Consider the following 27,685-nt stretch of genomic DNA (forward strand, 5'->3'; position numbering starts at 1 on the left):
GATTTGAACCATCAACCTCAACAGGATAACCCACTGAGCTATCCAACATCTCAGCTGATTGTGTTGAGAGGATGAGAGGAGGGCAGAACTTTCCTCCAAGTGGGGGAGGGCCAACCAAACCTGGGGGAGGGTGCTTATGCACCTGGTGAAGTCACCAGGAGCTAAATCTGAGAACAGCTTGTTTCAGCACACATTTTCTGAAAGGTGGAGAAAGAGAGGAGGAGATGGAATGGATTTTTCTGGTATTTGAGGGGATTGTGGACAGGCCAGGGGCACATATTTGTGTTAGAAAAGCCTGAAAAAGTGATTTTTGCATAATATGTCTCCTTTAAAATGACTCAAGAGATACGCTGGCAGAGTTACTTTAAATTTTATTTTTGGTTTATCATTTATTAATTATTCTATTTTTCTTAGAAGTTTAGTTTTCTTACGTTTGGTTTAGTTTAAAACCTTATGGTCCACTTAAGAGCCTACAACAAATCAATTTATTTTTTTTTGTATACAGTCTTCATTACCAATCTAAATGGACCAAAAAGAGACAACAGAAAAAAATGTTAAGGCACCTTCACTGCGCAGTAAATCTGTAATCTGGACATGGAGGCGTGAGCATCTCCTGCTCTGACTGCAGCTGAGAGGGACTGCTGTGCAAGGAGTGGGCTGCTTGTCAGCGCTTGGGATGGGGAGGGGCCCACGGCAGCACCTGCTGCTCACTGAGAGGCGCTACAACGATATGTGCTTTCATGTCAGAGTCTTCAAAAGGTTCCAGTAACACCAGAAAAAGTCACTAGATTTGTCGCTAGTCGCTTTTTTTGAAAGAGTCGCTAGAGGGGTCTGAAAACTCGTTAAATATAGCGACAAAGTTGGCAACACTGAAAGGGCCCAACATAAAAGTCATTGCAACAGTAATGTTTCATAGTATTTTTTGGTTCTAATGGTCTTCTGGAGTTTAGTATGTTTTCTTCACCCAAGAGAGCAGTTGTGTTTTGCCAATGAGGAGGGTACTTAAACACGCCTTTCTGCCACCCACGTGGGCAGTTTATCATTTTTTAACAGCCAAGGGGGCAGTTTAGTGTGTTTTGCCAACCAGGAGGGCACTTTAGCACATGCTTTGGCTCCCAAGAGGGCACTTTAACACACGTTTTGGCTCCCAAGAGGGCACTTTAGTGTGTGTTTTGGCTCCAAAGAGGGCACTTTAGCACGTGTTTTGGCTCCCAAGAGGGGACTTTAACACGTGATTGCCTCCCAAGAGGGCACTTTAGTGCGCGTTTTGCCTCCCAAGAGGGCACTTTAGCGCACGTTTTGCCTCCCAAGAGGGCACTTTAGCCTGCGTTTTTCAACTATTGTGCCACAAGAGGGGGCGACCGCCCCCCCGTGCACACCACTGTTCCTAATATGTTCAACTGTAATTCTAATATGATCTAAATTGACAATTTTTGGCTTATCTTTTTGTGCACCTTTCTGTGGTCACTGTACTTTTTAAAAAATTTAATTTAATTTAATTATTTATTTGATTAGGACAGTGCACATCAATCAACATTTTCGCAAAACACGATAATGTAATTATGCTGGAATTAGCACAATAGCTAAATTTCATCTGTTGTCCTTAGGCAGATAATTACAGAAAGAGCAAAAAACTGATTAAAATAGCATGATTCACAAGACAGTACACAGATAACACACAGTTTTAACAACCAAGATGGATGCAATTTGTACACAACAAATAACTCACAAAAAGAAAGCTATCTAACAGAAAAGAAGAAACTATACACAATATTTATTTCTCTTTTTGCTCTCTCTCGTGTTGCTTTATTGTGTAGATGTAATGGGCACAATAGAGATTACCTTTTGGAGAATTAGTGGGTTCATTTTGGTCTTATTGCTTTTAGCTTTAACTGTTATTGCGCTGTTATCGTTGCTGTTAATCGAATTATGACTATTATTTTTTCTATTTTGTCTTGGATTCTAGTAATTTAATTTGTAAGGATGTTTAGTGTTTGCAAGCGTGGATCCCAGGAAGAGTATTTGTTACTTAAGTAGTGACTTATACAAAAGGGACCCACCCAACAAACAAACAAAAAAAAAAATCATAAAACAGTATTAGACTACAAAGACAACCTCACATTGATATACAGGCTCGTTTAGTCCCCATTGTCAATGTTTTAATTACAAATCATGAAACAAATGTGATCTCAGTCAAAAAGTGAAACCAGATTTTTAGAAATGCAGGGTTAAAAAAAAAGAAAGAAAGAAAAAGGCTGAAATATTGCAATACAATATATCATAGGTATTTACTTTTTTGTGAAATTTTATGTTGTAGCCTGATGCTACAGTCAGAAAAAAATCCTTATTGATCTATTCTTGGTACGCCATCATGACAAAGTAAAAATTCATTCTTTTTAGTGCCAATTTATTAAGAATTAATAAAGCCCTGAAACATCAGAATAAATATTCAGACCCTTTGACACTTGAAACTATGGTCAGGTTCCTCCCATTTCTCTGGATCTTTGCTGAGTTTTTTGCACCTTGAATGGAGTCCACCTGTGGTAAATTAAATTGATTGGACATGGTTTGGAAAGGCACACACCTCTATAGAAGACCTTAGAGCTCACACTGAGTAAAAACTAAACTATTAGGCCGAGGAACTGCACGCAGAACTCAGAGACAGGATTTTTGCAAGATACAGATCTGGGGAAGGCAAAAAAAGCATTCTGCTGCATCAAAGGTTCCCAAGAGCACAGTAGCCTCCATAATTCTCAAATGGAAGAAGTTTGTCACAACCGGGACTCTTCTGAGGGCTGGTCTCCCAGTTAGCCTGAGCAGTCTGGGGAGAAAGGCCTTAGTAAGAGCAAGTTTCAGCAAGACAGCCATCACTGCAGTCCTCCACTGATCTGGGCGTTATGGCAGAGTGGTTAGACAGAAGCCTCTCTTCAGTGCCAAACATGTGAGAGAATGCTTGGAGTTTGCAAAAAACTCCATGTAAAAGTCAAACAGGCTGTCGTGTGTTTTTCAATGACTTCAATCAATCAATCAATCAATCAATCAATCAATCAATCAATCAAGGGTCAAGGTTGGGAGGAGCCTGAGCTAAAATTCAAGCGCTTTTGCACAGGGTCTGAAAACATGATGTGATAATTCAGTTTCTTATTTTTTATATATTTGCAAAAAAAAAAAATCTAAAATTCAGTTTTTACTTTATCTTGATGGGGTACTGAGTGTAGATTAATGACAATAAAAACTATTTTTATTTGGACTGTGGCATCATGCTGCAACACAATAAATAAAAAGATGAAGCGGGGTCTGAATACTCTCTGGATGCACTTTAGTCAGTTTATATACAGGAGTTTCAGGCTTTCACTGGTATGGGAGCTTTTCTTTAGTCCAGAGATGCTATCATAAAATGTTTTCCTCTGATTCCTCTAGTTATTTTCTATAAAGCCATATAACTATTTCAGAAAGTCACAGCCCTACTAGCAATGCAGACATTTGTTTTCTATTTAATGTTAAAATAGCAAAGATCAGTATGTTTACTCTTAAGACCAGCATTTAGAAAGTTGCTCAATAAAGAATTCTCAGGGTCAGTTGGAAAGACAACATTGTGTATGTTTGAGAAAGCATCAGAAATCTCCCACCAGAACCACTAAGTTTAGAGACATGCTATTCACTTATTCTAAACAAATGCAGACTTTAAAAACCTTTTTTTAATAGGCCATGAAGTTTCAATGTATTCACAAAGCAGTTATTCTATTTGTATGAGTTATGGACCTATTATATTATTTACAGAAAAAAAGTTTACCAAAACATATGTATTTCTGTGGAGAACTTTTCAAAAGTGCCAAATTGTCTTTTAGTGGATCAGCAGTAGAGCTATAAAGACTAATCTAGTTTCTTCTTGAAGGAGGATAAACACGTCACAGTCCAGCAGCAATAAGTTTAATATCCAGTGTTAAATATCCAGGGCTTGGCCCAACACTGGGAGTGTTCAGGGGCATGCTTTTATTTATTTATTTATTTATTTTTTTGGCAGTTTCTGTATCTGCACTATTTTAAGCATTACAAATTTAGATTTAACCTTCTATGACCCTGCATCCTCTTACAAGGACATTACATTTGGGATATTCTGCACCAGTACTCTTATTTTTGCTAAACTTAGGTAAGTTAAACTCGTTAGTGGACACTCTGCCTTCTCGTGGTCATAAAGGCTCATTGAAATTACTATTGTCCATTCAAGATGGCTTCCATTCAAATCAAAATTCACTTCAGCCAGTCTCAACACAAAACTGGTCAGACTGAAACTTGTTTATTTTTGCTTGTAAGTTTTTGCATTTGATATGACATGAAAACTGGAAAAATTGGATGAATAGTAACAAGCGACCACACCACCAAACAGGAAGTACTATGTCTTTTTTATGACTGTCAGCTCCTACAAATCCCAAATAACTAAGATTTATGCATGGCAAATAAAAGCTTGGGTCTCAGGAGGTGAATATGCCAGCAAACATCAATTGGGCAAAAATGATGCTGATCAACCTAGAAAAAAGAAATCATCCTTTAGAACAAAAGAAAAAAAAGAAAGAAAGAAAGAAAGAAAGAAAAGGGTTGTAAGATCCAGCTCTCATCATTGTAAGGTTTTAGTACATGCTGACGATCAATACTTTTCACTTTTCCTCTTGATTTGTCTTAACTAAGCACTAAGCCATCCCTGTGACACAAAGCATAAGCAAATGAATTGCGTAAGGGATGCAAATCTGTGCAAACTTCCTGATGTAAACAAATCTGCTTCTTCCTCTTTTCTTGTTTGTTGTCAAAATGGATCAAGATTCTGACTGCTCTGGAGCCACTGCCATAGACTAAGGAAATAATCACTGCAGCCACAATATGACCTCATCACTGCATGCATTTTGGCTGGCCATGCTGTGCAGAGCATCACTGTTTCTTTAATCATCATCATCAATCTTTATTTGTTCAGCACCAATTAATCACCAAAGTTATCAATAGATACTTTTATTGATGAAGACCCAACATTAATCACCATGAACTCTGCCCTAAGCAATATCAAGTAAAGTTATAGTGGAGACAAACTTCTCTAAACATTTGGGTTTCAATTTGTCATAAAGGTGGTGGGTCCTGAGGCCATGCCAGTGGAGGAACACTGCAACAGATTTAGTTTATGCAGTTTACATTTGTGCCACAAGGTGGCGGTATAGTATTATTCATGTGCCAGGCTTTAGTTCTTTTCATTCACATCCTTCCAGAACTGCATAAAAAAGTCAACAGCCCCGTAACAATAACTCATAGGTGGTTTTATCATCAGACATAGGTATATAAGAGCCCAGGGCCTCATTCTCCCAGGGGCACAAAGATATAATCCATTTCAGGTGTGAATCAATAATAAGGTCTTCATCTTAACCGTAGGATACATGAATAATGACAGCCTCAGTCAGGACTTCTTCCTCCATTTTTCTTGCTCCTATGGCAGGATAACAGACTTTGAATAAAACAAAAACAATCTTTGATGTCTCCACATTTTTATTCAGGCACTTAATTGTGATCTTAAAACACCATTGCAACCCACGGTTGGTCCCGACCCACCAGTTGAGAACCTTTGGCTAATTCAGTGCTTCCCTACCTTTTTTCCTTAGGGCCCCCCGCTTCCTTGTTTCTAAGAAAAGCTTAGCCCCCAAGCTCACCCCCAAATCTCCCCAGGACCCACTTGGAAACTTTTACATCAATTTTAATGCTTTTCATCAACAAAATCCTCACATAAACAGCCCAGATACACAACAGATCAATCCATTATTATGCTGGCGTATTAGGGCCAAACTAGGAAATAAAAATGAAGAGGATCAGTTAATTTTCAAGAGAAAAATACATTTTTAAACTGTCAGATTTAAAAAGTCGTTCATTTGTGAGAAAAAAAACTTTTCGTTTTTACTTTAAATGTGGTTAATGTTCATGAACCAAAAACTTGGAATTTTTGAGATTACAAAGCTGAGAAGTTTGTTTTTAGTTTTGACTTTGAGCAGTTGTTAATTTAGGATTTTAAAAACTTGAAAATTTTAAGGTTTTTTTATGCCAAAATTTAAGACTTTCTAAAATTATGAATTTGAGTCTTTCCTTAGAAATTTCCTACTTTTAAACTACTTTTAAACTACTTTTAATTACGAGTTTGTTTTCTAGTTAATATACAACCTTAGAATCTAAAAATTTAAGATTGCCCCCCCATTTCTACTTTTTTGCTAAGAATCAACAGACTCCTTTCATGTATTTATTTATTTTTATCTTTAAGTTGGCCTTAATATGCCATCGTATATTATGTTTCTTAAAAGATTTTGAAATAATATTTACATCATGTGTAATGTACATCATCTACATTTTTTTTTTGTTTTATTCATTTTAAAATTTTTGTGACTGTTTATTTATTTATTTTATTTTGACAGAGCAGTCAGGATCCCATGAAATCTTCATTTCTTGAAAAAATAAAAAAGTTAAATCAAACTTTAGAAATCAATACCCTTCCCTTAAATGTCCCACCTATAAAGCTGGTAAAAATGTGTCAACACAGGGCTCCATTAACCAATATCTTCTTCTGATTTTTTGTAAATTATTTCTTAAAGAGACCTCATGATGTGTTTTTATATTAACATACCCTTGTAAGCAGAAGGCTCACGCATATTCTTCATAATCAGCATAGACACACACCCCTTTTAAGCCCTTATAATCTAATAATATAACAAACAAAATCAAGCGTAAGGATTAAACTGCAGAAGTTTTCCTTTAAATGACTTCTGTTTATGTCAGCTTACAGATCTCAGCAGTGGATCCAGAATCAAGTCCAAATCCAACATATAGAGGCTGATCGAATGTGGCTTGGAATCTGTAGAGGAGAGTCATGGTCTCAGAGATGCTGTAGAAGGACAGAATACCTGCTCTGTGATCCAGGTACACACCTATTCTGGAGGACTTAGGATCAGAGACAGAAGTGCTGACACCATGGTACAAAAAGTAGCACCTGTAGCGACTTAGACATAATGCGCAAGATTTGTTATTGTGTCCAAATTCAGATTCAGTCCCGCTCCCTTCTCTGCTGATATTCTTGAATGCGACTGCCACACGAACATTTCTAGCCCACTTCACCTCCCAGTAACAACGTCCAGTCAGACCCTCCCGACTCAGGACCTGACACTGTTTAGTGAATCTGTCTGGATGATCAGGATAAGGCACTCGAGACTTGTGTGTCACTTTTCTGTTCCCATCAGATAATAACAGATATTTGTGTGCTGTGTTTGGATCCAGTGTGATGTTGCATGAATACCTGAAGAACTCTTCTCTGGTTGTGGGCTCTGGTTGTGGCAGTGAAACATCCACTTCAGCCACTGGCTGTGAGATGTTTGACCAGTCCCCTCGCAGAACATCCTGTAGTTTATCTCTGAGTGCTGACACAGCAGCTGTCACATTCTCAAAGTACGTTTGTTGACGGATATTAATGGTGGGTGATTGTGAAGGTTGGCTGAGTGCTGACAGTGAGGGGTAGGCCTGTAGGAACTGGATGTTATCCTGAGTTTGTAACAGCGTTTGTATCTCGACATCTTTCCTCTTCAGCTCAGCGATCTCCTGCTTCAGCTTCTCCTGCATCTCTTTGACTTGACTCACCTTAGTTTTCTGCTGGAGTTGGACCTGATGCGTCACTTCTGAGAGACATTTTGTCATGAGACAGATCAGCTCGGTGAAGCTGCTCTCAGTGTCCTCCACTGCTTTATCAGCAGAACGATTGATGGCCTCTGCTTCCTGTTGAAGCAGACTCACATCTCTCTCTCTGTCCTGGATTCTCTGCTGGATGTTTTGTCGACTAACCTCCAGCTTTCTCTGCCCGTCGGCCCTCTCTGCTGCAGCTGAGACTGTGAAATGGCCCTTATGTTCATCTAATGAACAGACATAACAGATAGACTGCTGATCAGTACGACAGAACAACTTCATCACCTCATCATGACGAGAGCAGATGTTCTCCATGAGCTTCTTGGACGGCTCCACCAGCTTGTGTTTCTTTAGAGGAGCTACTTCAAAATGAGGCTGAATGTGACTCAGACAGTAAGAGGCCATACATTGCAGACAGGACAGTTGGGCTTTCAGTTTCCTCTCAGTGCAGAAATCACAGGCCACATCTTCAGCTCCAGCATAGCAGTAATCATCAGGAACAACCTTTTGTCTGCTCTTGTTCAGCTTCTCCACTACAAATGCCAACATGGTGTTTTTCTGCAAGACTGGCCTGGTTGTGGAGGTTGTCCTGCACTGAGGGCAGCTGTAGATTTTCTTCCATTCTTCTGAATCCCAGTGGGATTGAAGACATTCCTTGCAGTAGTTGTGTCCACAGGGGAACAGTCACCGGATCCTTCAGTAGATCCAGACAGATCGAACAAGAAAAGGCCTCAGGTGTCAGCTGATCTCCTTTCTGCGCCATTTTAACTTCCCTGTGACGACGAGTTTTACTTCCTGACAAATGAAACTAGTTTTTACTCTGATCCACACCAGGTGTCTGTGCTGTGAATATCAGCGCATGTTGGTCACACCCATCTCTAGTCTAGAACATGGGTGTGACAGGGAGGGAACAAGGAAATGTTGATTCAGAGTGGAGGAGGGAGGGATTATCAATCTCTGGTTTATTTTAGGAAGAGGAGCGGCTCAGTGACGTTTGAACAGCGTTACCTCATTTACAATAAGGCCTAACTTCTAACCTGCTCCACATCTGAAAACATTTGAAGGTTTAAAGCCGGAGTGATTCAGAAACAGCTTGATGTTTAGCTCCTACGACACTGACATATTGACATATTGACATCTTTTTTAAAAGAATTCAGTACCCAACAAAACTCAGATGTCACTGAACAAATGATGTTGTGTTACATGCATCATCTTTTAAATAACAACAATAAAACTACATAAAGGGGGGTTTCCTCTCAGAATGTGTACATTATTTTCTTTTTTTGCTGTTGTTCATCATCATTATCATATATTTGCTGTCATCATTGTTTGGCATGTTGCTTGGCCAGTGCAGCTTTTTTAAAGGCCTACCAGTGCTAACATAAAATAGTTAATAGGCAAATACCCATGTTATTGCAGACAATTTAGCCATAATTTATTCCAGTACTTTAGTTCTTGGTTCTCAACTGGTGGGTCAGAACCCAAAAGTGGGTTGTGAAGTCACTTTCAGTGGGTTTGCAGATACATAAAATGGAGAGGGGTCTGGCTGCAGACCGTACATCTCTGCGGCAACTTTCAAACACAGATCATCTGAGATGCCGAGTATCTCAGAAAGGAAGCGCAATAACTTGAGGGTACAATGTATTTCTAGTTATAGACCTTGTTTTTTTTTTTTTAATTAAACTTTATTCATAAACAAAGTCTGGCAGTTACATTCATGGAATAACTAAGTTGCAAACATTACAGACATTTACAAACATTTCATAAAAGATAAAAAAACAACAGAGAAAAGGTCAGAGGTCTAATCCAGTATTAAAATATGTATAGACCCTTTTTAGAAGTAGTTACAAAAAGGTGGCTCGCTTTAGCTTTGTTGCCTCTAGTTAAAGCTAATAAAGCTATTTTAGCTATGTAATTAACATTACTTGTTATTGTGGCTAAGTACGCTTTAGCAATAGTAGCAAAAACGTAATATAGCTGCATGGATAACATATAGTTTACATAGCTGCTTTGTGTTCTTAGCTTTCACTAAATTAGCTACATAGCTCCTATATATATATCTATAGCTAAGTTAGCTTTAGCTACATTAGATTTAGTGGAGGTTGCAAAAGCTAATGTAGCTATGTAGATAATGTATCTACATAGCTGCTTTGTGTGCTTAGCTTTAGCTACATTAGCTATGAAGCTTTATTATCTATAGCTACGTAATCTTAAGCAATTTGAGCTTTAGCAAACCTTCCTAAAGCTAATTTAGCGATGTAAATAAACACAGCTACGGTAGCTTTAGCAGCATACACTTCAGCAAAGGTAGCTAAAGCTAACAAAGCCATATAGATAATGTATCTATGTAATTTAAATAGCTGCTTTGTGAGTTTAGTTTGAGCTATGTAGCTCTGTTGTCTACATGGCTAAGTTAGCAAACATAGCTAAAGCTAACTTAGCTATGTAGATAATATAGATACATAGCCTACATAGCTGAGCTTCAGCTATGTAGCTAAGTTGTCTACGTACTGTAGCTTAAGGCGCTCATTGAGCTTTGTGAGCTACACTGGCTGCTTTAGAATATTTTCATGGAGGACTAGCTTTTATCCTGTAAGAAGACGTTTACTCAGCTTTATTAAATGTTTTGTGATAGTTTTTTTCTGGTCATCTTTTTAACTTTGAACTTTTGGTATCCTGTCTGTACTTTAACCCTTACGCTAACCCTGAGCAGAAGTTAATCTGATGTTATTTCTAAAGCTTTAGCATGTTTTTCTGCTCTGAGATACAATGTCACAGATGAACAGTCAGTGACAGTGACTGTCCTAGATTAATGGTCTGCTGCAAGACTATCTTGATATGTTGCAAAAAGTCTATACTGTAATTTAATTTTGACAGATATACCTCAACCTTTTTCACTGTTCCATGTGGGGTGAATGTGGCTCTGTAGGTAGAGTTGGACTGGATTGGATTGGGTGGGGAAACAGATGACTCAGCAGTTGTGAACCAATTAAGTCAGCTTCATCCTCAGGCGCTACATACCACAGTAACAAACACATCCACACCCATTGGTCTCATAATAACGCAATAATACTGCATATTATTCTGTAATGATTCAACCAGCAGAAGAGAAACACTGTGACACCAGTTATCACAGATGGGAGTGACTTTCTCTCGCTCCTGACGTAGATACAGTTGGCATCACATCAAAGTCCCAGTTCAAGCGAACCTTGTTAAGCAGATAAATTTGCCAGACACCATGTCTGTCATCAGGCAAATCCATCTTAATAAGCTGCAATCCACACTCTTTTTGCTGTTCGGACCAACCTGCATCATTTGAGGAAAACGAGGGCGGGGTTTAGTTGTACTAACAGATCGCAATGGCTGCCAGTGCTCCAATGTGGGGTTTAGCTCGGGTGTAGCTCCAACATTGTGGAAGTTTTGTCAGAACTGGACATCGTCTCTGCGTGAAATAAAAAGTAAAACAACACAAAGATTATCATGATAGAAAAGATGTTTTCGCTCTTCTGCCAACCTGCTTCAGCAAAAGATTATCTAAGTTTGTGAGGTGTTTAATTGTTGAGTGGTTGTGTACAATGACTGCTAGTGGAGTGATTAGCTCAGACGTGGTCACAGAGGTGTTTTTGTCAAAACTGGACGACATTTCTTTATTAAAACAAGTGAAAAGAGACACAGTGAAAGCTTTCCATGACAGAAAATATGTTTTCGCTTTTCTCAGTCTACTTCTAATCTTGCAGAGCAGATGGATTCAAGGAGGATATTAGTGTGGATGTTGCGATGGTGTCAGTTTTATCAGAAATTGTTTCTTCAACAGAAAACAGCAGTTGTTTTCTTTTCTTTGTGGAAACAATGTTTTTGCTCTTCTCCCAACCGGATTCGGCAAGAGTCTAATCGTCACGTGTTTTGTTGCTCTGATTGGCCCATAAAGATGTGACTGACAGAACATTCATCCAAATACCCTCCGAGTTTCTTTTCAAAGGCTCTGCCCTTTCCCAAACAGTCTATGGGAGGTTTTCCAGATGGATGTGTGAAACACATAAAAACCATGCTTCAGCATATGTTTTATGATCATTATGAGTGGTGTTTGCTGATATAGAGTGGCTGCTGCTGCTGCTGCAGTTACTATCAGCCTGGAGGTAGCCGGAGGAAACTGGACCACATTTTTGTCTTGCTGCTCTGATTGGCTGGTAACAAATGGGACAGATGAAATGTCCTTCAATCACATTCTGAGATTTTTTTGAAAAGTTCTGCCCTTCCCCTTTTTATGGGAGCCTTCCCAGTTAAATGTGAAATATTTCATGCAGTAGATATACGGAACAGTTTATTGGGGGATTCAAGGGTGTCAGGTTAGGTTCAAGTACTCCTCACATCTGAAAATGTTTAAAGGTTAAAAGCTACAGGATGTAGGATTTTCTACTGATACATCTTCATTCATTAAGAATATAAGTTTTAATGTTCACTTCTTATATTACCTCACATACATCAACAGTTTTTAAAGCCCAAGAAAACCATAAAAGGCCCTCACACAAGTGCTAGTTATTGATTGGTGGTTATTAGTTGTGATTATCTATTATATTGTAATGGTTCTTTGTTGATTATAATAGCTTTGCTTTAGCAACAGTAGATTAACCATTCATAAGCCTTCTTGAACCTTTTTGAACCTCTGATTGGACCCTCTCTCAGCATGATGTGGGTGTGGACAAGTTTGTTCAACTGGGTGCTCAGCAACCCTGTTCATTACATTCAGCCTCCATACATAAGTTGACTTCATGATATATTCAATGAAAGTGACAAAAAGTCCAAACATCTATTGACACCATCATCTTTAAGCTACCCTTTTATTTTGAAATTTCTCTCTCACATCTGTTTGACACTTTCCAACCAGCCGCCATCGTCCTGAACTTTATTCAAGCTAGCAATAAACAGGGAAACAGCTAGCAGCAGAGAATACAATAATGAAGGAGACATCCAACGACTTTTTGGCTTTTAAGAAATACAACCCCATTTCCAAAAAAGTTGGGGTGCTGTATAAAATGTAAATGAAATCAGAATACAATCTACAAATCACATAAGAACATATTAGATGTTGAAACTGATACATTTGAACATTTCGTGAAAAATATATGCGCATTTTGCTTACCATGTAACTTTAATTTTGAACAGTGCTCTGCAGATAAAGCTTATTCTTATAACTTGAGTAGCTTTTTGTGTATTTGTTCTTTTTAGCGTACATCCAGCAGTAATCAGCTGATGGCCAGCTGATCCCAATTATTGGCCCCCAGCTCCCACAGTCAATCACAGCTCTTTCTTTCATTACAGGAGTGTATTAAATATGACATCCTTCTCATTAATTCCTGCTAGCATTAATGCTAATGCACCATGCTGCTGCTGATGACAAGGCTTAGCTTCCTCCACCTCAGCCTCCTCTTTTATTGCATAAAGCTTTTGCACCCTCATATTCAGATTCATGCTACTATGGATTAATTGCTTTTGAGATAATCTTATTGTATTCACTATGCATTGCCATAAATGTGTTGATCTATATGGAGTACAAAAAAACTTTGTCAAAGGGAAAACAGATTTCTACAAATAAATGTAAATTAAGTGACTGCATAAATATACATCACCTATAAAATGACTGACCTAATTCAACAGATGCCCAGTCAACTGGTGCTTGTAGTCTCACAATTATGGGTGGCAGAGTCAAAGCCTAGACTTCAATCCAATAGAGAGTTTGTGGCAGAGCCTGAGCAGTTTTGCAAAGAAGAATGGAGTAAAATTTCTGGATTGTGCAAGCCTGGTTGAGACATACAGTCATGGACGAAAATGTTGGCACCCCTGTAATTTTTCCAGAAAATACATAATTTCTCCCGGAAATGGTTGCAATCAACAAATGTTTTGGTATAAATGTGTTTATTGCCTTTATGTGCATTGGAACAACACAAAAAATCTGAAGGAAAAGACAACATTGACATAATTTTACACAAAACTCAAAATATGGGCCGGACCAAATTGTTGGCACCCTCAACTTAATATTTGGTTGCACACCCTTGGGAAATAATAACTGAAACCAATCGCTTCCTATAACCATCAACAAGCTTCTTACACCTCTCAACTGGAAGTTTGGACCACTGTTCTTTTGCAAACTGCTCCAGGTCTCTCAGATTTGAAGGGTTCCTTCTTGTAACAGCAGTTTTGAGATCTCTTCATGGGTGTTCAATGGGATTTAGATCTGGACTCACTGCTGGCCACTTCAGAACTCTCCAGCTTTGTCTCCAACCATTTCTTGCTGCTTTTTGAGGTATGTTTGGGGTCATTGTCCTGCTGGAACACCCATGACCTCTGACACAGACCCAGCTTTCTGACACTAGGCCCTACATTGCGGCCCAAAATTTTTTGATTTCATGACAAAAAGTCCAAACATCATGATTCCTTGCAGACAGTCAAGGCACCCAGTGCCAGAGGCAGCTAAACAACCCCAAAACAACCTTGAACCTCCACCATGTTTGACTGTAGGTACTGTGTTCTTTTCTTTGTAGGCCTCATTCCGTTTTCTGTAAACAGTGGAATGACGTGCTTTTCCAAAAAGCTTTACCTTAGTCTAATCTGTCCACAAAATGTTCTCCCAGAAGGATTGACACTGGTGGTGGTGAGTGATTAGGAGAGGGATCCAAAACTTCTGAGGAGCTGAACTGACTTGAAGTCGAGAGTATTCTGAAGCGGTTGACGAGTGAGGTGGTGACGGGGTGGTGGAGGGATGCAGCGTTCATTTAACTGACATTACTTGTAAAAATCTGTTTTCATTGTGATCCCCCTGTAACTTAAAATAGAAGTGAGCAAATCTGTTCAAACTCTCCAGTACTACCAGCTTTGATCAGAAATGGACACAAAATAAATATTATAGTAGTTCATAATTAGAGCATTGTGGAGGAGGGATACAGTTTTGGCAGGCTAAAAATATAGTCTGTAATAGTTTGTATCCCCTTTAAATATTTGGTGAGTCTTATTTCAACTCTGGTTGTTATGCCTATTGTGGTGAAGAACAAAACACAACATAACATATGGGCCTCCAATAAATTGTATCAAGGTTAGGCCTTTTGTTTTTATTTCAGGGGTAATAAAAATACGCATTCAATATCCATGAGTTGCTATAGCCAGGTTTTAATATGCCAAGAAAAAGGGGTATCAATAAATAACGTTGAAAATCCTGTATTCAGTTTACTATGAATTACATTTCAAGTTAATAATTCAGCTTCAATTGTGAGAGCAATGTGCTAAGATGGAGCAGTGATGTTCTATTTTTTTACTCTAATTATGCAGATTAAGAAATTCTTACAAACGGTGATGACAGAGCCTTAAACTTAGCTTCCAAATAGTGTCTCCAAAAAGTATAATTGTTTACAAGCTTTTGTTTGGATGTTTTACCTGTCTTACCTCAAGGTCAATTTCTTACATTTTTCATGGATACGTGCGATTGATTTGAAAGTGTGGAGACAACTTCCGGAAGATCGTACCTGACGGTAGTCGATGAAAAAGCAACCCCAAGAGCAGTCAAAACTCAGTGTATGAGCATGGCATGAAGAGACATAAAGCATTACTTATGAAGAATACTAATCCTTTGTAAGATCTGTCTTTAACGGTGCATCACAGTGTAATCATTTACGACAGTTCGACAACCTTAAGAATTTCAAAGAATAAAGTCGTTTATTTTGATAGATACGTTTTGTGCTCTTTAACAAAACATCACTGGCAAAATGACAACACTTACAAGAGACATACCACAATCTTCATGACAGTATTTTTCATTCAATAGCGTGAAATCCCAGCGTTGTAGCACTCTAACTCTCTGTGAAGACGTGCGCGCCCCCGCGGACACCTGTTACGGGCCTGCAGTGCACACTGTCAGCACAGGTCCGCTTAGAAATGGTCAACGCCCTGTCATGTTATAAGCTAAGATGTGAAATAGTCTTTCATTGCCAGGAAATCTGTTCTCTCCGAGTTTAAACAAATCTAATGTCACAGACACTTTCCTAATATGTTCAGCTGTAATTCTAATATGATCTAAATTGAGAATTTCTTGCTTATCTTTTTGTGCACATTTCTGTGGTCTCTGTACTATTTTTTTTTGAAAGAAGAAACATTATATGCACAATATTTATTTCTCTTTTTGCTCTCTCTCTCGTGGCTTTATTGTGTAGAAGTAATGGACACAATAGAGATTACCTTTTGGAGAGTCAGCGGGTTCATTTTGGTCTTACTGCTTCTAGTTTTAACCGTTATTGTGCTTTTATCGTTGCTGGTATTTGAAATATGACTATTATTTTCTTTTCCATCTTGTCTTGGATTCTAATAGTTTAATTTGTGAGGATGTTTAGTGTTTGCATGCATCGATCCAGGAAGAGTATTTGCTACTTCAGTAGTGACTTATACAAAAGGGACCGCACCCAACAAACAAACAAAATAAACCATAAAACAGGACTAGATTACAAAGACAACCTCTCAATAACATGCAGGCCTGTTTATTATCCATTGCCAATGTTTTATCACAAATCATGAAACAACTGTGATCTATTTAACTTTGATTATTCAACCATTTACTTAATATAACACAAAAATAGAATGGTATAATGAGAATAACAGAGAATATATAATGCTAAAATACTGAACACCACAGTGTGAACATGTACATAAAAATGCATCTTGGTATTCAGAAAATTCTTCACTTCTAAAATATGTTTCAGCCTGATGCTACAGTTAAAAATGTTTTTTTTTCTCATTAATCTACACTCAGTCAGAAGAAGTCAGAAAAAAAAAATCACATTGATCTATCCTCAGTACCCTATTGTGACAAAGTGAAGACATTTTTTTTTTCTACCAATCTATTTAAAATAAAAAGCCCTGAAACATAACAGTAAATATTCAGAATCTTTGACACTTGCAACTATGTTCAGGTTCCTCCCATTTCTCTGGATCTTTGTTGAGTTGTTTCTACACCTTGATTGGAGTCTACCTGTGGTAAATTAAATTGACTGGACATGGTTTGGAAAGGCAAACGCCTCTATAGAAGGCCTTACGGCTACACACTGAGTAAAAACTAAACCATTAGGCCAAAGGAACTGCCCACAGAACTCAGAGACAGGACTTTTGCAAGGCACAGATCTGGGGAAGGCAAAAAAAGCATTCTGCTGCACCGAAGGTTCCCAAGAGCACAGTAGCCTCCATAATTCTCAAATGGAAGAAGTTTGTCACAACCAGGACTCTTCTGAGAGCTAGTCTCCCAGTTAGCCTGAGCAGTCTGGGGAGAAAGAGCAAGTTTCAGCAAGACAACCATCACTGCAGTCCTCCACTGATCTGGGCTTTATGGCAGAATGTCTAGACGCAAGGCTCTCTTCAGTGCCAAACATGTGAGGGAATGCTTGTAGTTTGCAAAAAACTCCATGTAAAAGTCAAACAGGCTTTAATGTGTTTTTCACTGACTCCATTCAATCCATAAACCAATCAATCAATCAATCAATCAATCAATCAATCAATCAATCTTTGGGCATGTTCAGGGGCATGCTTTTCTTGTTTTTTTTTCTTATTGGGCAGTTTCTGTATCTACACTATTTTAAGCATTACAAATTTAGATTTAACCTTCTATGACCCTGCATCCTCTTACAAGGACATTACATTTGGGATATTCTGCACCAATACTCTTATTTTTGCTAAACTTAGATCTGTTAAACTCATTAGTGGACACTCTGCCTTCTCATGGTCATATTAGCACATTGAAATTATTATTGTCCATTCAAGATGGCTGCCATTCTAATCAAAATTCACTTCAGCCAGTCTCAACACAACACTGGTCAGATTGAAAATTGTTTATTTTTGCTTGTTAATGTTTGCCTTTGATATGACATGAAAACTGGAAAAATTGGATCAAAAGTAACAAGCAACAAGACCACCAAACAGGAAGTACTATGTCTTTTTATGATTGTAAGCCCCCACAAATCCCAAATAACTAAGATATATGCATGCCAAATAAAAGCTTGGGTTTCAGGAGGTTAATATGCCAGCAAACATCATTTGGGCAACAATGATGCTGATCAACCTAGGAAAAAAAAACAAAAAAAAACATCCTTTAGATTAAAAAAGGGGGGTTTTAAGATCCAGCTCTCATCATTGTAAGGTTTTAGTACATGTTGACTATCAATAATTTTTACTTTTCCTCTTGATTTGTCTCAGCTAAGCACTAAGCCATCCCTATGACACAAAGCTCAAATAATTGAATTGCGTAAGGGATGCAAATCTGTGCAAACTTCCTAATGTAAACAAATCTCCTTTCTCTTTTCTCATTTGTTGTCAAAATGGATCAAGATTCTGACTGCTCTGGAGCCACTGCCATAGACTAAGGAAATAATCACTGCTGCCACAACATGACCTCATCACTGCATGCATTTTGGCTGGCAGTGCTGTGCAGAGCATCACTGTTACTTTGCTTCGCATGTGTATAATGAAAAAAATCTCACTCCAGCCAGGAACCCAAAGTTGGCAACCCTGGTCATAAAAGTGGCGGTGGATCCTGAGGCCATGCCAGTGGAGGAACACTGCAACAGATTTAGTTTTTGGTTGAAAGAGCCATTTTTGCTGGAACCCCCTTCCATAAAATCTTTGAAGAGCCGCAAAACACATTTGAACCTTCCAATGAAGGTGACACAGTCAATTAGCCTAAGTCTTTGTCTATAAGTGATTGAGCAAAGGTATGTGGCCATCCATTGATATGTTGATCTCACTGATAACTTTCCACTTAGTAGTAATTTATTCTTACTTTGCATTTTCTCCTGAATTTCCTACTTTCAAACTACTCTTAGTTATGAGTTTGTTAGAATTTTGCACTGTTCTTTGATTGGCAGAAGGACAAAGAGAGCATTAGTTCGGCTTAAATGGTCATTGACCCAAAGTTTATTAAGGATTACATATAAAGTTTACAAAATGTCACAAATATCACCCATCTGTGTGTCCCAGTGAGCTCTCAGAGCAGAGAGCTCTTGACCCTTGATAAGTGTGTCTTTTTAACTGCAGGGGAGGATCCTCCTCCACTTCCTGACAAGGAGGAGTCCTGTGAATTACATCACTTCCCTGTAATAAAGAGTGGTCACACTAGCTTTAACCTTAGCTGTTATCATCACTGTAGGCAAAAGGAGCCACTCACTCTAATCTTAGCAGAGAAAAAGATTAACTATATCTAAAAGTACATGTGTCATCTTGTAATATCTCACAATTCCCACTTTAAATATGATTTTATCATATTTACAACAATCTATATGTATGCAATATGTGTAAGCAGTTTCTTCGTTGCATTAAGAGCAGCAACCAGTTCTTCATTGCACAGAGCAGTGGAAAAAATAACTTTCACATTTAATGTATCATTGAATAAAAGAATAAGCTATCCTTTTAACTACCAGGAGGACATTCATTTGTACTAGAAATCTGTTGTCCCTAGGAGCTTTAAAACCATCAGTTACTGTACTGGTAAACATGTCCGCAATGAGCTATTAGCAACACACTTTTTACATTTATGCATAACCTTTATGTAAGCATGTTTTAACCTTAGCATAGAGTAACATGCATCTACAGAGTTATGACTAAACAATCTTCATCATCTTTCTTGCAGTCATCTTCTTCTTCATCATTCAAATGTGAACCTGTGAAAGCAAATATTAGTGAAATGGTCTCAGCGGCCATTGTGGCCATCTGGTAAGCCATAGCCAGGACAGTGGTGATCACCTTAGCAAGTGTTTGAGCACACAGGATACAACAACACCTGCATAAAAAGGCAATTACAGTGATTAGGGAAATGAATGTCGAGGTGATCAAACCTTTCCACTGTCCAAATTAGGAGTTCAGCCAATCATTAAATGGGTTATCTGTGCCTGAGTCTTCAGCCATTTTGTTTGAGAGAGATTTTAGATCATATTAGGCTTTGGTGATTGATTCATCTGCGGCTGTACTGTTAACAATTTAACATTAATCTCTAAACATAACACACCCCCTTTTTACCCTATAACACATCTAAGGCCCTTCCAATTTGCAGACTCATTAGGGATGTGGCAGCTAGCTGTTCTGATAGGCCAGAAATGTCATCTCTGGTCAGGTTGGTCAGGTGCTGAACGTCATAGTGAATGTAACTTATGTGATCGATGTTTTTGTTTCGAGTAGTCCAAATAATTTAAGATAAGATCATTTAAAGTGGTCTGACACACCCCTAGGTACACCAATTATATCAATATAATTCAATAAATCTTTTTAAGCTTTGTATTATTCCCCAAACAAAAAATAGTCCCCCTTAGACCACACTGCCCATCGTCTCATGTAACTAATATAATGTGGCCCTAATGTCAAAGTTCAAGTTCAATTTGTAATATCTCACAAGTTTGTTTTCTAGTTGATATACAACCTTAGAATCTAAAAAATTAATATTGCCCCCCATTTCTTTTTTTTTTTTAAGCAGAAGGCTCATGCACATTCTTCCTAATCAACATAGACACATGCCCCTTTTAAGCCCTCATAATCTATAATAATATAACAGAAAATCAAGAGTAAGGATTAGACTACAGAAGTTTTCCCACTTTTCCTTTAAATGACTTCTGTTTTTGTCAGCTTACAGATCTCAGCAGTGGATCCCAAACCAAGTCCAAATCCAACATATAGAGGCTGATCGAATGTGGCTTGGAATCTGTGGAGGAGAGTCATGGTCTCAGAGATGCTGTAGAAGGACAGAATACCTGCTCTGTGATCCAGGTACACGCCTATTCTGGAGGACTGAGGATCAGAGACAGGAGTGTTGACACCATGGCACAAAAAGTAGCACCTGTAGCTGCTTAGACATAATGCGCAAGAGTTGTTACTGTGTCCAAATTCAGATTCAGTCCTGCTCCCTTCTCTGCTGATATTCTTGAATGCGACTGCCACATGAACATTTCTATCCCACTTCACCTCCCAGTAACAACGTCCAGTCAGACTCTCCCGACTCAGGACCTGACACTGTTTAGTGAATCTGTCTGGATGATCAGGATAAGACTCAACTCGCATACGGTTTGTCACTTTCTTGTCCCCATCAGATAATAACAGAAAGTCGTGTGCTGTGTTTGGATCCAGTGTGATGTCGCATGAATACCTGAAGAACTCTTCTCTGGTTGTGGGCTCTGGTTGTGGCAGTGAAACATCCACTTCAGCCACTGGCTGTAAGATGTTTGTCCAGTCCCCACGCAGAACCTCCTGTAGTTTATCTCTGACTGCTGACACAACCACTGTCACAGTCTCAAAGTACCTTTGTGGACGGATATTGATGGTGGGTGATTGTGAAGGTTGGCTGAGTGCTGACAGTGAGGGGTAGGCCTGTAGGAACTGGATGTTATCCTGAGTTTGTAACAGCGTTTGTATCTCGACGTCTTTCCTCTTCAGCTCAGCGATCTCCTGCTTCAGCTTCTCCTGCATCTCTTTGACTTGACTCACCTTAGTTTTCTGCTGGAGTTGGACCTGATGCGTCACTTCTGAGTGACATTTTGTCATGAGACAGATCAGCTCGGTGAAGCTGCTCTCAGTGTCCTCCACTGCTTTATCAGCAGAACGATTGATGGCCTCTGCTTCCTGTTGAAGCAGATTCACATCTCTCTCTCTGTCCTGGATTCTCTGCTGGATGTTTTGTTGACTAACCTCCAGCTTTCTCTGCCCGTCGGCCCTCTCTGCTGCAGCTGAGACTGTGAAATGGCCCTTATGTTCATCTAATGAACAGACATAACAGATAGACTGCTGATCAGTACGACAGAACAACTTCATCACCTCATCATGACGAGAGCAGATGTTCTCCATGAGCCTCTTGGATGGCTCCACCAGCTTGTGTTTCTTTAGAGGAGCTACTTCAAAATGAGGCTGAATGTGAATCGGACAGTAAGAGGCCATACATTGCAGACAGGACAGTTGGGCTTTCAGTTTCCTCCCAGTGCAGAAATCACAGGCCACATCTTCAGCTCCAGCATAGAAGTAATCATCAAGAACAACCTTGCGTCTGCTCTTGTTCACCTCCTCCACCAAAGCTGCCAACGTGTCGTTTTTCAGCAGGACCGGCCTTGGTGTGAAGGTTGTGTGGCACTGAGGGCAACTGTAGATTTTCTTCCATTCTTCTGAATCCCAGTGGGATTGAAGACAATCCTTGCAGTAGTTGTGTCCACAGGGAACAGTCACTGGACAATTTAGTAGATCCAGACAGATCCAACAAGAAAAGGCGTCGGGCGTCGGCTGATGTTCTTTCTGCGCCATTTTAACTTCCCTGTGACGACGAGTTTTACTTCCTGACAAACTACTTTATACTCTGATCCACACCAGGTGTCTGCGCTGTATATATCAGTGCATGTTGGTCACACCCATCTCTAGCCTAGAACATGGGTGTGACAGGGAGGGAACAAGGAAATGTTGATTCAGAGTGGAGGAGGGAGGGATTATCAATCTCTGGTTTATTTTATACTTTCATAATCAAAGTCTGGCAGTTACATTCAGGAAATAACTAAGTTGCAACCATTACAGACATTTACAAACATTTCATAAAAGATAAAAAACAACAGAGAAAAGGTCAGATGTCTACTCCAGTTCTAAAACATGTATAGACCATTTTTGGAAGTAGTTACACAAAAGGTGGCTCGCTTTAGCCTTGTTACCTCTAGTTTTAGCTAACATAGCTATGCTAGCTACATAATTAACATAGCTATGTATACTTCAGTAATGTGAGCTTTAGCAAAGGTAGCTAAAGCTAATAGCTGCATGGATAACATGATAACTTTGTAGGCTTAGCTTTAGCTAAATTAGCTACATAGCTCCTATATTCTGTATATCTATAGCTACATTAGCTTTAGCAATGTAAGCTTCAGCAAAGGTAGCTAAAGCTAACAAAGCCATATAGATAATGTATCTATGTAATTTAAATAGCTGCTTTGTGAGCTTAGTTTGAGCTATGTAGCTCTGTTGTCTACATGGCTAAGTTAGCAAACATAGCTAAAGCTAACTTAGCTATGTAGATAATATAGATACATAGCTTACATAGCTGTGCTTCAGCTGTGTAGCTAAGTTATCTACATACTGTAGCTTAAGGCACTCATTGAGCTTTGTGAGCTACACTGGCTGCATTAGAATATTTTCATGGAGGACTAGCTTTTATCCTGTAAGAAGACGTTTACTCTGCTTTATTAAATGTTTTGTGATTATTTTTTTCTGGTCATCTTTTTAACTTTGAACTTTTGGTATCCTGTCTGTACTTTAACCCTTACGCTAACCCTGAGCAGAAGTTAATCTGATGTTATTTCTAAAGCTTTAGCATGTTTTTCTGCTCTGAGATACAATGTCACAGATGAACAGTCAGTGACAGTGACTGTCTTAGATGCACGGTCAGCTGAAAGACTTTGTTGATTATATGCAAAAGTCTATACTGTAATTTTATTTTGAAGGATATGCCTCAACCTTTTTCATTGTTCCATTTGGGGTGAATGTGGCTCTGTAGGTAGAGTTGGACTGGATTGGATTGGGTGGGGAAACAGATGACTCAGCAGTTGTGAACCAATTAAGTCAGCTTCATCCTTAGGAGCTACATACCACAGTAACGAACACATCCACACCCATTGGTCTCATAATAACGCAATAATACTGCATATTATTCTGTAATGATTCAACCAGCAGAAGAGAAACACTGTGACGCCAGTTATCACAGATGGGAGTGACTTTCTCTCGCTCCTGACGTAGATACAGTTGGCATCACATTAAAGTCCCAGTTCAAGCGAACCTTGTTAAGCAGATAAATTTGCCAGACACCATGTCTGTCATCAGGCAAATCCATCTTAATAAGCTGCAATCCACACTCTTTTTGCTGTTCGGACCAACCTGCATCATTTGAGGAGAACGAGGGCGGGGTTTAGTTGTACTAACAGATCGCAATGGCTGCCAGTGCTCCAATGTGGGGATTAGCTCAGGTGTAGCTCCAACATTGTGGAAGTTTTGTCAGAACTGGACATCGTCTCTGCATGAAATAAAAAGTAAAACAACACAAAGATTTTCATGATGGAAATGATTTTTTGCTCATCTGCCAACCTGCTTCAGCATAAGATTATGTGAGTTTGTGAGGTGGATGGTTGTTGAGTGGTTGTGTACAATGATGGCTAGTGGAGTGATTAGCTCAGACATGGCCACAGAGGTGTTTTTGTCAAAACTGGACGACATTTCTTTATTAAAACAAGAGAAAAGAGACACAGGGAAAGCTTTCCATGACAGAAAATATGTTTTTGCTTTTCTCCCAGTCTACTTCTAATCTTGCAGAGCAGATGGATTCAAAGAAGGCTATTAGCGTAGATGGTGCTGTGGTGTCAGTTTTATCAGAAATGGACATTTCTTCAACAAAGGACAGCAGTTCTTTTCTTTTCTTTTCTTTGTGGAAACAATGTTTTTGCTCTTCTCCCAACCAGATTCAGCAAGAGTCTAACTGTCACGTGTTTTGTTGCTCTGATTGGCCCATAAAGATGTGACTGACAGAACATTCATTCAAACACTGTCAGAGTTTCTTTTCAAAGGCTCTGCCCTTTCCCAAACAGTCTATGGGAGGTTTTCCAGATGAATATGTGAAACACATAAAAATCATGCTTCAGCATGGGTTTTATGATCATTATGAGTGGTGTTTGCTGGTGTAGAGCGGCTGCTGCTGCTGCTGCAGTTACTATCAGCTCAGAGGTAGCCGGAGGAAACTGGACCACATTGTATTGCTGCTCTGATTGGCCCATAACAAATGTGACAGATGAAATGTCCTTCAATCACATTCTGAGATTTTTTTGAAAAGTCCTGCCCTTCCCCTTTTTATGGGAGCCTTCCCAGATGAATGTGAAGTATTTCATGCAGTAGTTATATGGAACAGTCTGGAACAGTGTCATGTTAGGTTCAAACATGCCTCACATCTGAAAACATTTGAAGGTTTAAAACTACAGGATGTCAGATTTTCTACTGATACATCTTCATTCATTAAGAATATGAGTTTTAATGTTCAGTTCTTATATTACCTCACACACATCAACAGTTTTAAAGCCCAAGAAAACCATAAAAGGCCCTCACACATGTGCTTGTTATTGATTGGTGGTTATTAGTTGTGATCATCTACTACATTGTAATGGTTCTTTGTTGATTATAATAGCTTTGCTTTAGCAACAGTAGATTAACCATTCATAAGCCTTCTTGAACCTTTTTGAACCTTTGATTGGACCCTCTCTCAGCATGATGTGGGTGTGGACAAGTTTGTTCAACTGGATGCTCAGAAACCCTGTTCATTTAATTCAGCCTGATATAGGTATGTATTGATCCATTGATGTGAATCCATACATAAGTTGGCTTCATGATATATTCAGTGAAACTGACAAAAAGTCCAAACATCTATTGACACCATCATCTTTAAGCTACCCTTTCATTTTGAAATTTCTCTCTCACATCTGTTTGGCACTTTCCAACCAGCCGCCATCGTCCTGAACTTTATTCAAGCTAGCAATAAACAGGGAAACAGCTAGCAGCAGGGAATACAATAATGAAGGAGACATCTACCAACTTTTTGGCTTTTAAGAAATACAACCCCATTTCCAAAAAAGTTGGGGTGCTGTGTAAAATGTAAATGAAATCAGAATACAATGACCGGCAAATGGCATAAGACCATATTAGATGTTGAAACTGAGACAATTGAACATTTCATGAAAAATATTAGCTCATTTTACTTACCATGTAACTTTGATTTTTTTGAATAAGGCTCTATAGACAAAGCTTATTTTTCTAACTTGAGTAGCTTTTTGTGTATTTGTACTTTTTAGTGTAGTTTTTAGTCAGTAATTTTACTTGCTCTTAAATAAAGCTAATAAAGCTGTCAAAAAAATATTGACCATGATTGATTCATAAAATCAATAAAAGAGTAAAACACCTACTGGGGGTGAATACTTTCTATTGGCACTGTTCACATTTTTACCACACACATTAGAAAATGAAATCCAAACAGACTTACACACTCTTGTGGGCAAATTTATGAATCTTTATTAACATGAAGGCCTATCATCGATTTCACACTTTTATACATAACATGGTTGTTCGATCTGCTCTAAACCCATGCAAGCTACATGCACAGGAGTTGAAAAAGAAACAGGGTTGCACTAGTGATAGTAGTGTAAACAAACAAACAGACAAACAAATCTTATTCTTTAAACATTAAACATGGATTGCACCATTTCTTTTATAAACAAACCCCTTTTTTAAATAAAAATGCTCACACACAAGTCCACTATTCACTTTTTATATAACATCACTGTGGAGCTGATGTGCTTTTTTGCTGGGCTTTGACATTATAAATGGATACCTTGAACATGCTTAACAGAGGTAAAACATAACTTTAGAATTTCCCAGTGTGTATAGTATAGAAAACAGTCACAGTTATTTGTAGCAGTGTAAACAATGAGGGAAACCACCCCCTCTAAACATGACTCATATAAAAATGATCACATCTGTGCAGATACACATAAACCATGGACACAGAAACATGCTGCAATGTTTGAGTGCTTTTCTTTACCTGAACAAACAGTGGAAAGTGTTACGTAGTATGTAGTTATTGCTCTAATTTCATAGAATTTTGACATGACCAATATTTGGAGTGAGATGATATGTGTTTGATTAACATATGAGACAAAATCAGTTTATGTATTATAAATACTCATCTTTAAAATATAGTTCTTAAACAGAAAAATAACACACACACTGTTATAAAGAACTTTTCAATATTGAGTCAGGGCAGTGTGAATGTTGTAAACTTTCTGAGATAAAATGCATTTCTTTAAGAATCTTCACAGAGAGAGCACACATACAACATCATGCACTTGGTCATCACCATTGTAGAAACTTTATACAAACATTAAGCACTTTTTCCCTCCACAACCAGAAAACCAGTTTGAAAAAGACACCCAGTGAATGTCTATTACTAAGCACGAGGTTTCAAATAACAAGAAACACAACATTTAGCAAACGACACATCAGACAAAGAAGGAGTAAAAGAACTATTTTTTACAATACCCAGAAATGCCTGTATCTACAACACATCTGATACCTTTTTAAAAACCATTATTTTCCTTATTTCACAGAAAAAACAAAGAAACTGCTCAGAGGATAAAAATTAATACATAACACTCTTTGTCCTCACCCCTCCCTGATTGGAATGCAGGAGTGCTGTATTTTTGCACTGACACAAAAAGGCATGGCTACATTTGATTGGAATAAGAGGTTGGCCCTCCCACCTGGCTGTAATCAGACACCTGGCCAAGGTTTCCCTGGGAGTTGTAGCTCCCTGACTGCTCAAAGCTTCCCTGGTTGTACGGTTGCTGGTTAAAGGTGCCGGCTTGTTTCTCAGACGCCCCGCCTGCAAACCTTGAGCCCCCCTTGTGCCAACCGGTCTCCTTAAAGACGAACCAGATGTTGCCAGCCCAAAGAACAAAGTTGAGAAAACCAAAAGCCTGAGGAGAGAGAGAACAGGATGAAGTGAATGTTGCCATTTCTGCACACTCAAACTTTCATTTTAACAAGTATTCTACTCTTATCCCCCTTTCTGATTTCTTTTTCTTTTTTCTTTGCATATTTCTCACACTTAAATGTTTCAGATCATTGAAGTAATTTTAAAATTAGGCAACAATAACCTCAGTGAAAACAAAATGCAGTTTTTTACTACCTGTCATATGTGAAAAATGATCCCCTGTTGTGGAATCATGAAGTAACTGTGATTAACCATATTTTTTGGAAAGCTGAGTTCAATTTCACCAACCACAAACAGTCCTGATTACTACCAGACCTATCCAGATCAAGAAATCCCTCAAATAGAACCTGTCTGACCAAGTGAAGCAGGCTAAAAGATCTCAGAAAGCAACACATCATGCCACGATCAAAAGAACCTCAAAAACAGAGTAGAAAG

General features: G+C 38.6%; 2 protein-coding genes and 1 pseudogene across 2 annotated transcripts in view; all 3 read right to left on the bottom strand.

Annotated features, from left to right (window-relative positions):
- Nucleotides 1–6,789: 6,789 nt before the first annotated feature.
- Nucleotides 6,790–8,455, bottom strand: LOC121506769 (annotated as a pseudogene).
- Nucleotides 8,456–20,307: 11,852 nt separating this feature from the next.
- On the bottom strand, nt 20,308–21,990 carry LOC121506770 (tripartite motif-containing protein 16-like). The gene has a single exon (XM_041782635.1). It carries the CDS (start codon nt 21,988–21,990, stop codon nt 20,308–20,310), a length of 1,683 nt encoding a protein of 560 aa, XP_041638569.1.
- Nucleotides 21,991–25,761: 3,771 nt separating this feature from the next.
- LOC121507279 (synaptoporin) overlaps nt 25,762–27,685 on the bottom strand; it is a 55,374-nt gene continuing 53,450 nt past the window's right edge. The window contains exon 6 of the mRNA XM_041783533.1: nt 25,762–27,233. Within this exon, the coding sequence (XP_041639467.1) occupies nt 26,982–27,233 (252 nt within the window). The 3' untranslated portion in view covers nt 25,762–26,981. The remainder of the gene's footprint in view (nt 27,234–27,685) is intronic.

The sequence above is a fragment of the Cheilinus undulatus genome, linkage group 3 (genome assembly GCF_018320785.1).
Source record: "Cheilinus undulatus linkage group 3, ASM1832078v1, whole genome shotgun sequence".
NCBI classification, from domain to species: Eukaryota; Metazoa; Chordata; class Actinopteri; order Labriformes; family Labridae; genus Cheilinus; species Cheilinus undulatus.

Bases quoted from the DNA above. Each gene is read 5' to 3' on its own strand.
- LOC121506770 (XM_041782635.1), bottom strand. From the start codon at position 21,990: ATGGCGCAGAAAGAACATCAGCCGACGCCCGACGCCTTTTCTTGTTGG.